Source organism: Nelumbo nucifera, chromosome 4 (genome assembly GCF_055504915.1).
Source record: "Nelumbo nucifera cultivar China Antique chromosome 4, China Antique-T2T, whole genome shotgun sequence".
Taxonomy (NCBI): domain Eukaryota; kingdom Viridiplantae; phylum Streptophyta; class Magnoliopsida; order Proteales; family Nelumbonaceae; genus Nelumbo; species Nelumbo nucifera.
This window is the reverse complement of record NC_142652.1, coordinates 20,494,109-20,507,582: the sequence shown is the minus strand read 5'-3', so window position 1 is coordinate 20,507,582 and position 13,474 is coordinate 20,494,109. Positions and strand designations below refer to the sequence as shown.

The 13,474-nt window shown below is 38.9% G+C and overlaps 2 protein-coding genes across 2 annotated transcripts; both read right to left on the bottom strand.

Moving 5' to 3' along the window:
* Nucleotides 1-211: 211 nt before the first annotated feature.
* On the bottom strand, nt 212-760 carry LOC104598171 (uncharacterized). The gene has a single exon (XM_010260101.1). It carries the CDS (start codon nt 758-760, stop codon nt 212-214), a length of 549 nt encoding a protein of 182 aa, XP_010258403.1.
* A 6,225-nt stretch (nt 761-6,985) lies between these two features.
* On the bottom strand, nt 6,986-9,631 carry PDCB1 (plasmodesmata callose-binding protein 1). Its single transcript, XM_010259767.2, has 4 exons — nt 9,253-9,631; nt 8,513-8,752; nt 8,384-8,420; nt 6,986-7,635 (listed from the first exon to the last, which is right to left on the bottom strand). The coding sequence occupies exons 1-4, from the start codon at nt 9,302-9,304 to the stop codon at nt 7,341-7,343; spliced, it is 624 nt and encodes a 207-aa protein (XP_010258069.1). The 5' UTR covers nt 9,305-9,631; the 3' UTR covers nt 6,986-7,340.
* Between the last annotated feature and the right edge of the window lie 3,843 nt (nt 9,632-13,474).

Genomic DNA, 13,474 nt, shown 5'->3' with positions numbered 1-13,474 from the left:
ATATCAAACGGGACTTGCAAATATGCAAATTTGATCCCACACCTGACACCTCTACTGTGTAACGGATGCCGTGCAACTCAAAGTTCACAATATCAATAAATATATAATTTTATGTTAAATTTGTATACATTTCTAAATTTAGTTTTTTTTGTTAAAACTAGCAAGATGAGTTTATTAAAAGAAAACAGCCACAAAGTACAAAAAATCACTGTTAAGGTCTAATTAAGTATTGGTTGGCCAGATCTTGTATCCACCTAGGTGGATCTTGGACAAACAACCTAGACTCTTTTAAACCTTTCTTGGCTAGTATGTGAGCAGCAACATTACAAGATCTATTTATATAATTAAAAGAAATTGCTAGATCTTCAGTCAGTAACTTAATGTCCAAGCATAGAAAGTTTGCATTCGAGACCAAGTCTAAGTTTCCCGTCTTTAGAGCCTGCACCAGATTTTGATAGTCCGATTCCACTTCTATATCTTCCTCCTTGTACATACTCAAAACCTCCAGACTGTTGAGGATCGCCATTGCTTCAGCTTGAATGGGAGACGATGCTATTGATTTGCCAAAAACTGCAGCTATAACTGTACCAATATCATTCCTTAGAACTGCACCAAAACCTGAACTGCTAGGACACAAAAAACTCTCATCGACATTCATCTTGAGCCTCCCTGTTTCTGGTGCTATCCAAAAAGAAGATTTCCTATCACTCATGTTTGGATGTTGTGGTGAAGAATCTTGCAATCCTACTTTGGAAGTCATCACTCTCTCCCTCCACATCCTTTAAGCAGTTGCAAGTGTAACTCTGGGAATTGGGTTAGTATTCTCAAATATTTTACTGTTCCTAGCTTTCCAGATATTCCATAATAACAGAAATGAGAAAGCAATTATTTCATCTTTTCTGTCTCTGTCTGTTAAGCATAAATCTACCCAAGTTGCTAACCAACAATTGAAGGATATGCTTGACTCACCTCTTACACCCATAAAACTTAGGTGAGAGCCAAACCAGGCAATTTTTGCATGTTCACATTCAAAAAGATAGTGCATTATATTTTCAACCTGTTGATTACATATTGGACACATGCAATCATTCGAGAGTTTTCTTCTATAAAGGTTTTCTCTCACTGCTAGGGCATTTTGAGAACATTTCCAAATAAAGTTTTTTATTTTTGGGTCGATATTTGCTTTCCAGATTTCAACCCACGTTTTCTTCCCCATATTTATTGCATTAAGTGTGGCTGATGTCCCATCGGCTGGATTTCTATTTTGTGAGACTCGGTAGTACCCAGTTTTAACTATGTAAAACCCTTTTGGATTAAAAGTCCATCTCAGCTTATCCTCCCAATCTCCCTTAGCTAAGTTTTATACTCATAATATTTTTAGCAATTTCCTCCCCGAAATTTTCCTCTACCACTTGTATTCCAATGTCTACCCTCCTCCATCATGAGATCCTTTACCCAAGTCAACTCTGGATTATTCATTTTGTGCCCTATAATTTTATATGACTCGACCTGTTTTAACCAAGGGTCATTCCATATCCTAACTTTTGTACTAGACTTAACAGCCCAACAGGCCCCCTTCTGAATGACCTCTCTAACTACTACCAAACTTTGCCAACCCCAGGAACCTCTAGCAGGCAGATTGGTAATCATAAAATTTCTCCCCTTGATGTATTTGGCTTTGATATTCTTAATCCAAAGATTATTTTCTTCAATACATAATCTCCAAGATTGCTTTGCTAGCAATGCCAGATTAAAATTATAAGGGTCTCTAAATCCCAACCCTCCTGCACATTTATTTTTGTTGAGAACCTCCCACCTAACCCAGTGTGTTTTCTTCTATTCCTTTGATCCCCCCCACCAAAACCTAATTTGGATTTTCCTGAATTCATTAGTTAAAGCCTAACGAAAAATTATGTTAATACTTGTAAAAATGTGTAATAAATAAATGTCTTACAAATTAAGGGTTTGTTTGGTTTGCAGCCAAAATAGGAATCGAAATCGGAATTGGAATAGTCCATTCCCATATAGTCTGTTTGGTTCAGAGAGTGGGAATTAGAATTAACAGGAATGGGATTCCGATTCCATCCAAAATTGGAATCGAAATAGCCCATTCCGATTCCAATTCCAGACCCCTATTCTCATGAACCAAAGAGGGCCTCAGTTCATTTGATTTGTGAGTCTTTTTCGATTCTTAGTTTAAAATTCTAAATTATAAATTTATAAAGTCGATTTACTGTTATTGTGTTGTATATCAATTTTGGAGGCATTATGCATATTATTTTATAATAGTTTTCATGTGGCTTTCAAAAAAAAAATAATAGTTTTCATGTGAATTTTGATTCAAGTATGTTTGGGGTTCAAATATAAACTACAATTTCTTTAATGTGCAAAATATTGCGTTTGTTTTGATACAAAATAAATAAAGAAATTTCTCTCAATTTTTTGTTTCTCTCTTATTTTCTATCATTTCAAACACAACACTAACTTGTATGTTTCTTGTGTATTTTTACCTTGTTTATAGCCAATTGAGCTGTAGAATGTTATTGATGTATTTTGTAATAGTTGCGTGGATTTCCCTACTGTATTCATGCATATTTAAATATTGTATTTGATCTACCAAAAACAAGAGAGAAAGAAAAAAATGGGAGGAAGTCCTTATTTCTTGAAGATTTTATCGAAGTCTTAAGAAATTCTAAACTTTTTATTTCTTTTTAATCTACAATTTAAATATATTTATAATTGATGAGGGCAGATTTGGCCCTCCAGTGAAATTGCGACACGTGGCACCTCGTGACAACTAGGTGACACCTAGGCAACAACTTACCAAGTTGGTGTCCCACCGGGGCACCGGCCTGGCCGGCCTGGCGAGGCCTAGCGCGCGGCTTGCATGCGTCCTACGCACTGCCTGCACGCGGCCTGTGCACTGCCTGGTGCGGCCTGCGCGACCTGGCCGACCTGGCAACCCATAAGACGCCCACCGATGGACTATAACGGCATGCATACCCCACGAGCTCGGTAGCTCACCAAGGAGCTCGCCAAGGAGCTCGGTAGCACACCAAGGAGCTCGCCAAGGAGCTCGGTAGCTCACCAAAGAGCTCGCTAAGGAGCTAGGCAGCTCCAAGGAGCTCGCCACCAAGGAGCCAGGCAGCTCGGCAGAGCTCGCCACAAGCAGCTCGGCATAGCCCAAGGAGCTCGACATAGCTCCCCCGGGCAGCCTGCCACTTGTAGGGTAGCTCGGTACAAAAGAGTAGTTTGGCGTATCGCAGGAAGATCTCCTGCCAGACAACTTGGCCCAGACACCGACCCGCCAACTGACACAGGCGCCGACCTGGCCGCCTGACACAAGCGCGAGCCTGACAACCTCGAGGAGTTCACCACCGTACCCCAGTTCTGACGGGATGTGACGAGTCTTACCGTTTGAAGGCTTTTCACCCACCTAACCCGCCAGGACACCACTATATAAGGACTCCGACCCCCAAAGCCAAAGGGGGAGATGAAAAAGGATGGTAACCCCTGCTCTCTAGCTCTCTCATTTCTCTCCAAGCTCTCTGTAATCAGAATGCTAATTTAGGCATCGGAGAGCCCCCGTTGGGTAAACACCCCCGGGTCCTCTGATTCAGTTCTCACAGGTCCCTCAGCTCCCGCCGTCTACAAAGGAGAAGAGATCACCTCATGCAGAGGGCAGTCGGGTTGCACTACACCAGGGAGCTCCACCATCCTCTGAGTTGCAGGCCGCCTAGGAGCAGGTCAAATGACGAGTCCACCAAGGTAGCTCACCATCAGGGAGCTTGGCATAGCTCTCCCCCAGGCAGTTCGCCATCAGGGAGCTCGACATAGCTCTGAGTTGCAGGCCGCCTAGGAGCAGGTCAAATGACGAGTCCACCAAGGTAGCTCACCATCAGGGAGCTTGGCATAGCTCTCCCCCAGGCAGTTCGCCATCAGGGAGCTCGACATAGCTCGGGCAGCTCGGCATAGCTCTTCCCCGGGCAGTTCGCCACCAGGGAGCTCGTCACCAGGTAGTTCTCCACTAGGGAGTTCGCCACCAAGTAGTTCTCCACCAGGGAGCTCGCTACCAGGCAGTTCTCCACCAGGGAGTTCGCCATCAAGTAGCTCGTCACCAAGTAGCTCTCCACCAGGGAGCTCGCCACCACGTAGTTCTCCACCAGGGAGTTCGCCACCAAGTAGCTCATCACCAAGGCACTTCACCACCAGGTCAAATAACGAGGTAGTTAGCCAAAAAAAATTTATACATCACAAAAATTGGTACGTGACCAGAAATGGTTACATCAATAATATATAAAGCAAATACTTGTATTGGGTTCCTTGAAGGTCATAAAAATTAGACCCAAATATCATGTATAATATATATAATTAATATTTAGTTGTACATGTGCATATCACAATTAAATGTTGGTTTCCCCACTCAATTGTGACGCCAATAATTTAAATCTTGTGCCTACTTTGGTTAATTATTTTTCTTTCTTTCTTTTCCCAACTAGGCATGACCCCCGTACTCAGTACTGGGCCACTAATAAGAACTATTTTAAAATTTCAAATTTTTTAAAATCATTTATATTAAAATTTAGGTTAGGTTTTTCATTTGTTGTTTTGATAGATTTTTATTTGATTTAAGAGACTTAAGTTATGGGGTAGTCAAACATATGTATCATTTTGGTTTTTAATTTTTTTTTTGTTTCTTGTAATAATATTATTTTATTTTAGTTTTTTAGAAGATTTTATTTGAGTTTCACTATTTGTATAATAATTATATTTATATTTGAAATTAAAATAAAACTACTTTTGAAATTGCGTACTGAAGTGGTTGGGTAACTACTACATTTCCTGCATTTTTTAGGAATGGATTAGAATGGGAGCTTCCCACTTCTCATGTATTTTTAAAGAACTATTATTGAATGTATAACACTTGTCTTAGAGTGTCACATGTCTGAGTTCAAAATTTTAAATGTAGTTAAAAGCAATTTATGTATATAAGGAGTGGGTTTTCTCTTTGAAAATATGAATAACCAACTTCTGAGATGCTTTTTCTAGAAAATCAAAATTGCCACGTGTCTAAATGGTAGGGGCTATGATTTGAAGACATTCCTTTAGTATATATATATATTAGATTATATTACATTCGCATCTGGATAAAATAGAGAGAAAAAATTGAAAATAAAATAATTTTCTAGGTTGAAAAGGAAAACCAAACCAAATAGGTCTATTTTCTTTTTCATCTCTACTATCCTCTCTCTTAAAATATTAGGGAAAAAACAATGGAAAAAATGAGGATTGAGAAAACCTAAAGAAAGCTCTCCTCTGTTTTGCTTTCTTTCTTCAGTTCTCTATTTCTCTCCACTTTCGATCATTAGCAGGTTTTTCACGGGGCGCTAGCGTCACGGATCAAAATTGAAGCACCCAAGAATCAAGACGTACCTAATCCTACCGTTAATCATCATTTACCATTGAATTTATTAATAAAAAACGTGGGCCAATTGCGGACATCTATTGACCTTTTTTATTGAGATCACATTGGCGCCACTGGCACCCCACAGCACATCTAAAACCGTAAATCAAAAACATTTTGGGAGATGTTTTTAATACACGGTCAGATGCAGGTAGGAGTTTGGCTTCTGTGAGGGCAACTTAGTGTTCGCACCGTTCGAGCAGCACCTTACAACCTTGCATTGAAATATCTCTCATGAAATCACAATAAGTAGAGATATTCCGAAGGCAAGGCTGTAAGGACTGTTGGAACGGGCTTTTGCCCTGATCTGATAGAAGCCGGACTCTGCATGTAGGGCGCGTTCTAGGTCGCATATGTGAATTATTTTTTCTTTATTGCCATCTTCTGCTCACATTTTCCAAAGTCCACACTAGCCGCGATTCAGAAAAGGGAGGGTTGAAATTTAAAACCAACTATGGTCATGCACTCTCAACACATTGCACCGCATCCACGCTACGTGAGCTACTTTGTCAACAAATCCGGCCTCAAATGAATCGTCACAATTAAGGATGTTAGTTCTTCTTTAATACTCTCCCACAAATGGAGAGATCTGCTCTCTCACGAATCACGATTCTTTTGCACGTGTCCATGTTAGGTGGTGTAATTGCAAAAATATCCTCGTATAAAGACACAAACGCCTGAGCTGCGCTGCCTAAGCACATCTCAAAACATATGGAGAACATCTCATCCTTTTCGTATTATGCAGTGAAATACACGACGGAATAGTATGTTGTGGGGACTGGCGAGACGGAGTAGGCTTACCTTCCTAATCTCATTTATTCTTGTGGCAGAGATCCCGAGTCCTTTTGACGACAAATTGACAATATTTAAATAGATCCAATCGTCGAAATGGCCAAGACATGTGCACCACGTGGCTGCACCGTTGATCGTGATAAATAAATAAATGAACATGATCAGATCATTAACGCAGTCCACCACGGACACCAAAGCACCAATCAACAATAAATGAGCATCTGCCTACGTAGTTAAAAAGACAACCTGAAACGACGGCCTCCCTCATTCCAAGGGGACCTACTTTCATTCCGGGTCCCAGTTTCATAGTAATGTGCGATATCAGATCTTGTTGCATGGGTGTTGGAACATATTCTGATGGCAGGAGATCCCAATTCCTCGGTTGCGATATAACCACAGCCACGTAGATGATTAGAATGCCACATCAATGGCCAACTATACGCTTGTGGGGATTGACTATATTATACTGCAATAATGTACTCTTGGGAACCAAATGCGTTGGACTGATCTGAGTACTGGGATTGGGAGAATATAATCAGGTTCATGAATTCATCGGATGAAGAGCACAAGGGCCCGTTGAAGGAATAAGAATTACTTGATTGTTCTCGCTTTGCATTCAATCCAGCGGTCATAAAATAGCAGATAAATCTACCTTTGTGCTGCACAGATCATCTATTTTTGTCCCACAAGAAAAGAAATGCCTTTTTTTTTTCTCACTAGAAAGAAGGATTAAGTACCAAATTCTCACTAAATTTATAATAATAATAATATAAAATACTGTGTCTCTCTACATATACAAAAGGAGAAAAGGAGGAAGGTAGTACTAAATTATGTTCCATCATCACCTAAAAGGAATCCAAAATCCAGCTTTTTCCACCAAGGAAAAAACAAAAGCTAGTGGGAAATGTACCCTAGATGATTCCCCCTCTCGACAATCCAAAGAACCACACATGTCTATCATCTGGTCGTGGCAAAATCTCGTCCACACACAACTGAAGCTCCACCGTCTCATATGTGGCCCCCCAAGTCCAAACCCTATCACTACCACCCACGGCAGCCACCACTTCTCCTGCCGTCGCTTGCCTCAAGCCCACAAGAAAAGCATGCCGGAAACCCAGACGACGGCCGGAAGCAGGGAAAAGAAGTTCTTTTGAAGTATGAGACTGAGAGCAGATGCGTCACTGGTGTCGGTAATGCCAGTTCCAGATGGGCCTAAACCTGTAACCCCCCCTCCTATTACTCCAGTTGTAGGAGTCAGAGTTGAAGAAGGTGTGGTTGTAGATGGAGTTGTGGTTGATGGTGTTGTAGACGGAGTTGTGGTCGAGGGTGTTGTAGACGGAGTTGTGGTCGAGGGTGTTGTAGACGGTGTTCCTGCAACACTGAGGATGAAAGAACAAAAAAATGCTGTTAAGATTTAATTCAGGAGATAGAAATCCAGAGCAAATAGTAACACTATAAAAACACAAAAGCATCCACGGCAACAAATTGAAAGACAAAAAATACGTCAACATTGTGAAAATTGTACATAATATGAGTGAGAACTGAGAAAGAACTCAAACAAGCTTAATACTGTGATCTAGCCTATTTTCTTGTATAACCCAGTTGAAATCTGACGTTGTGAACCCGAGTTATTTTCCATGCACAAACCCCCTTCAAATCTAAGCAATCATGTCAGGGTTGTAGTATATGTGAAGGGATTCTCTTGTGGGGATGTCAGCCTGGAAAATTAATTGCAGAAAGGGTTTCTCTTGTGGGTATGCCAGAGGAGAAAGGAGAGCATCAGATTCTACTAAGATGTAAAATTTTGCAAGCAAATAGATGCAGACAGATAGCGTCACAAAAGTTTATGCTTTACATATGATCAAAAAGGCTTTCCGGCAGAAATAAAGAAATATTTCTCAACATTGTAAAATTAGTTTTTCCGGGGCATGAACCAAATCCCACAACTACGCCCAATAAAAAAAAAAAAATAGCACTATCATTACACTCAAGTCCAAGAAATAATTGCAACCAATAATAAAATGTCAACAATTTACAGGTGAGAAATCAATGTCACACCAATCTCATTTTCAACCTACCAGAGAAAAAAAAATCAATTGGGAGAGAGAGAAAGAGAGCGCTAAATACCTTGGAGTTGCGGGATAAACACAACCATTACCGGTGCCTGAAATCACCCAGGAAACAAAGAAGCACAAAAAATGTTAACAATTTGATCATTTTATTTTATTTTTAAACTATTAAAGTAGGAGGCCTTACTTGGGTCAGTTGTAGAAACTGTGGCTGTGCCTGAAAAGTCACAAGATCCTTGAGCTTGATTTTTTCTCTGGAAATAGCTATTCACAGCATATGAGCAATGAGCCCTGACAGTGTTGGGCTGGTAACAAGCCCCATTTTGAAGGACGGGAGTGCAATCAGCTCCAGATCCACAAGCATAATCTAGGGTCTTCTGAAGGGTTGTGTCACTCACATCCGTCCTGCAGACACACCAATTTGCAGCTGCCAAAATTCCACGGGAAAAAAATTAACATAATTCAGACTCATGTACACAACAAGGAAAGCAACCTTTCTGAGATCATGTAAAATCTTACACATCCCAAAAATAACTCAAGAAAAAAAAAGGAGTGGGAAAGAAAGGGCACATCTAATTTGGAGGTGGGATTAGAAGTTCAGTATTGCTGAAACCCCAAGTTTTTAAAGCAGCGGCAGCAGTACCAGAGGAAGCAAAAAATAAAATAATAATGACGATAATGGAGGAAAAGAAGGGAAGAACCCAAATTTTCTTTAGGAGAAAAGAAAGAAGGATTCAAAGTCTAGAAAAAAAAAAACACAGAAAATGGATAAGTAAGAAAATCTGGCAGTCTTAGACTCTTTGCATTGCACTGAGTCACAGATTAAAAGTAAAAAAAAAATCTCGACTTAGACCCCTTGCATCATAAACATAGATAACAGATGAGATGCCGAAGGAAAAGAAAAATAAGGAAGATCATATAGCTCACCAGAGTGACCAGTCATAGCCAATATAAGCACGAGAACCACTAGAACAGCCATGATTGCAACAAGGATGGCAAGATAAAACTGAGACAGGAGGAATTAATGGCGACTGAAGAATGCTGGTTGAAAATTAGAAATCAAGATAGGAGCAGCAGAAAAAGAGGAATGCTTAGAGAGAGAGATAGAGAGAGAAAAACTTAATGGGCTTGTGGGGAATGGAGATTTCTAGACAATAATAGGAGGATGATGTAGAGTTGTGTAGGCAGTGGGGTTTGTGGTGGGTGTCTGCTACTGAGAGCTTTTTATTTTTTATTCTATTTTGTCAATACTCAACAGCGTAGTAGTGTACTGGCCTACTGGGGTTGTGTTCTAGGGAGACGAGCAGCCTGGCCTGGTGTGTTCTAAACGGTCTAAACTCATGTGCACTGATCAGGATCAAAAGCTTAACCCAGCCTGGTTGGTAGAGAGAGACTCGGGTCCCAATCGTTTGTTCTCTTTTTTATTGATGTGCTGTCGGTCTGAGCTAGCGTTGTGGTGTCCTTTCCAGTTTCTTGTCTTTGATTGGCGAGTGGCGACATCAGCAGTATTTTGGTATACGTTTGCCCATGCCTATTCCGAAAAATGAATGGTGCCATCAAAATCTTTGTTTGACTAAAATGCCCATCATTGCTGCATCCGGGTCTAATGAATGATGATTGATTACGGATCTCGTGTCTATATTCAGCCCAATTTGATTGAGGGAATCTGGAATCAGGGGGTGCTCATGGGCTGGGCCGGGTTTCCACCTTTGAGAAGCGCTATAGCTCTGGCCGAGGATCGTCCTGTTCAGGTTTCGGGTTTATAGTTTTTGTGTATAAAAATATAAGATACCACATAAAATACATATCTATGAATTAAGTATAAATACTACGGGCCCGGGGCTGGGTGAGGGCTAAATACAAAACCTAACCCAAAACTGAAATTTCTGGGCTGGGCCAGGCAAGAGTCACGAACTCCAAGATTATGTTTGGTTTGAAGGAAAAGAAGGGAAAGATAGGGAAACTAATACAAAGTTTGTAAAGGTTTCTCTACCTTTCCCTATATTTTCCTTCAAACCAAACATGGCCCAAATGTCTTCAAGAGTAATTCTACAAATTTCTTAGTGATGATCATCAGAGATATTCTCCAAGGTGCCAACACTGAAGTGGCCTCGGTCCCCACCTATAGGGGCAGAGCCAGGGAGGACCCAGGGGAGCCATGCCCCCCCCTCCCCTATGGTTCAGAAAATCTTCATAGTAATACAGTTTTTTTTTTTATGTAAAATTTCCCCTCCCCTCACTGTTCATCTCAATAATCAATGGTTGGCCCCTTATGGGTCCATCTATATTTTATTTAGGTTTTGGCTCTCCATATAAAAATTTCCTGGCTCCGCCCCTGCCCACCTAGTTTGTTTATCAGAGTATATGAACCCAATGAATGAATTTTCTACTTTCCTCTCATTTTCTTCTTATATCTTTGATGATATTTTCCGTGGTCAATGAGGAGTTTGCTTTGCTGTGATAGAATCAATAGTTAGAAGGAAGTCTTCCTCAATACAAAGTTAGCAACCTTACCCACTGTTATTTATATGGTATACAAAGTCACATTTCATGGTTAAGTAGGGCAACAAATTACAGTGGGGCCTTTGCAGCATTGACACATTATGAACCACTGGATTGTTTCAGACTTTCAGTGGATATCGTGGTTTTGAAAACAGGACCAGACCGGACCGGTTAACCTAGAAAATGGTCAAGCAATTGGTTCCATTGATCCAAACAACATTGTTTGGCCTTTTTATTTTAAATTTTTATATTTCTAAATCCGATCTGCCCATCCATTCAAACCAAATGGTCAGGCCATTTGACCCGGGAGCTGGTCCCCATAATTGGAATTGGAATTGTCTATTCCTATAGTCTGTTTGGTTCAGACAAGAATGGGAAAATAAATTAGAATCATCAGGAACGAAATTTCATTCACAAGGGAGGGGCAGGGAATGACCATTCCCTCAAATGGGGGAATGCCATTCCAGCAGGAATGAGAATGTGACTCTGATTCCACCCAACCAAACAATTGGAATCAGAATAGCCCATTCCCATTCTGATTCTAGACCCCTAATCCTGTGAACCAAATGGGGCCTTAAAACCTTGGTGAATATGATCGAAATGTGTTAGTACTCCACCTTACGGGCTGAGTGGGTGAAAGAATATTTTTGTGTCACCCAACCTAGCCAATCAGACTGGTTGTTACTTGTTAGTTTGGAGATTTGCTTGTCTATCTGTCTATCTTTCTTTCTTTCTTTTCTAAGCACTAGTAAGCGTGTACATGCTTTACACGTGGCAATTCTAAAAAATGATAATGATAGGAATAATGTATCCAAAATTTTTCTATAAAAATCATATATTTTTTATATTTTTTGTTTTTCGCTATTAATCGGATGCATACTATACAATCTAGATTTGATTACGTAAGCACCCCATATTGGGCTACAAAGTTTTGGGTATCACTGGCAGGCCTACCTATTTGGTTGGACTCTTTATCTTCTTAGTGTATACTTTTTTTTGTTTATTTATCAAAAAAAAATGTAAGATTTAAAGAGGAGGAATTGAATGAGGTGAAAATTATAGTTCAAACTATTTTTTAAACCTCATAATTAAATAGGGATTAAATTAAAAAAATGGATGTTTTAGTCAAAAGAAAGTTTCACAATTTTATTCATATTTATAATAATAGTGTAAATATGGAGTTATGGATGCATTCATTTTTTTTTATAAATCTTTTTATTTCCATGTGTGTAAAAATAATACTATTATTTATACTTATTTTTTGTTTAATATGTTAAATATATGATATTATACATGTGCCCAAATGTTTTTTGTAAAATTTATGTATTTTTATTTTTGTTTGTTTTTCATATTTTATTAATATTTATTATTTAATTATGACATTCAAGGTTGAAAGATTTGACCCAAAAGTTGAACTATTGATATCTACCAAATAAAAAAATAATTTCATTTTTTGTTAGTTTTAGATTATGTATTTCATCTTCATCATCAATAAAAATAAATCTTGTTTATTACACTTGTTTTTTAATTTGATTAATAAAAAATATCATAAATGTGTTCTTTTTTTATATTTATTTCTATTTAAAAATTTTATTTTCTAACCATGACTTCACTGGTTGGCCAATTTTATTTGGATAGTTGAATTGCTTAGTCATCACTTAGATAAAGAATGATTTTATTTTTTGGTAAGTTTTAAAATATATGGATTTATATTTTTAAAAGTATTGGACATAGATCTAATTAATAGCATTTATTAGTAAAAAATTAACTCAAACATGAGATTTAATAAGAGAGAATGTGAGTTAATACCATAAATACAAGAGTTAATGAGAGGGGATTAAATGAGGTGAAAAGCATTAATTGAAATTATATTTTCGACATTCATAATTAGAGATAGACTAAATAACAAATGAGGGCATTTTAGTCAATAAAAATTTCACACCCTCATTCATACTTTTTATAATAGTATATAGATATAGATTTAAATAATTGTCTATCAAAGATAAGGGAAAGAACCAACCTTCCTACATGGCTATACCCCCGGCTGCCGGGCAATGGAGCTGAGTTAACACATCCTTCCCCTCATCACTAATTTAAGAGACCATTTGGAAGGGTTTCTGTATTGGAGGTGAGGTATGTTGATTCAACCATGGTGATCAAATCCTTTTGGCTCCTTTTGTTTAGGACCTCAGGATCTCTCCCTATAAAAGGAAGCATGAATTATAACAAAAACACAACTATGTCAATAGAAGCTCATAGCATATCATTACTCCCAGCCTTCCATCGTCCTTTAAGGAGACCACTACGTTCAGCCTTACTACACCACTCACAATCCACATATTTGGGACCAAAACCATATGAAATCTTGCATTTTAGTGAATACCCTCTTTTCATCATGATTCATCGACTACGCTTCCCAAACAGAGCTTTAACAAAATTATCCATGTAGGCATTTGCTTTTTTATTTAATAATGCTTAATGGGTCACTTTTTAGCATCCATAAACATACACTTGCCAGATAATAGGCACTGTACACGGCTACCTTCTAAAGTTCTAATAGCATTTTAAGCCTCCTTTTTACACAGCAAGTAAGCAATTGATAAGCACCGGCTCTCGTGCCGGGCCCTAACATTCTTTACGTTTTAAG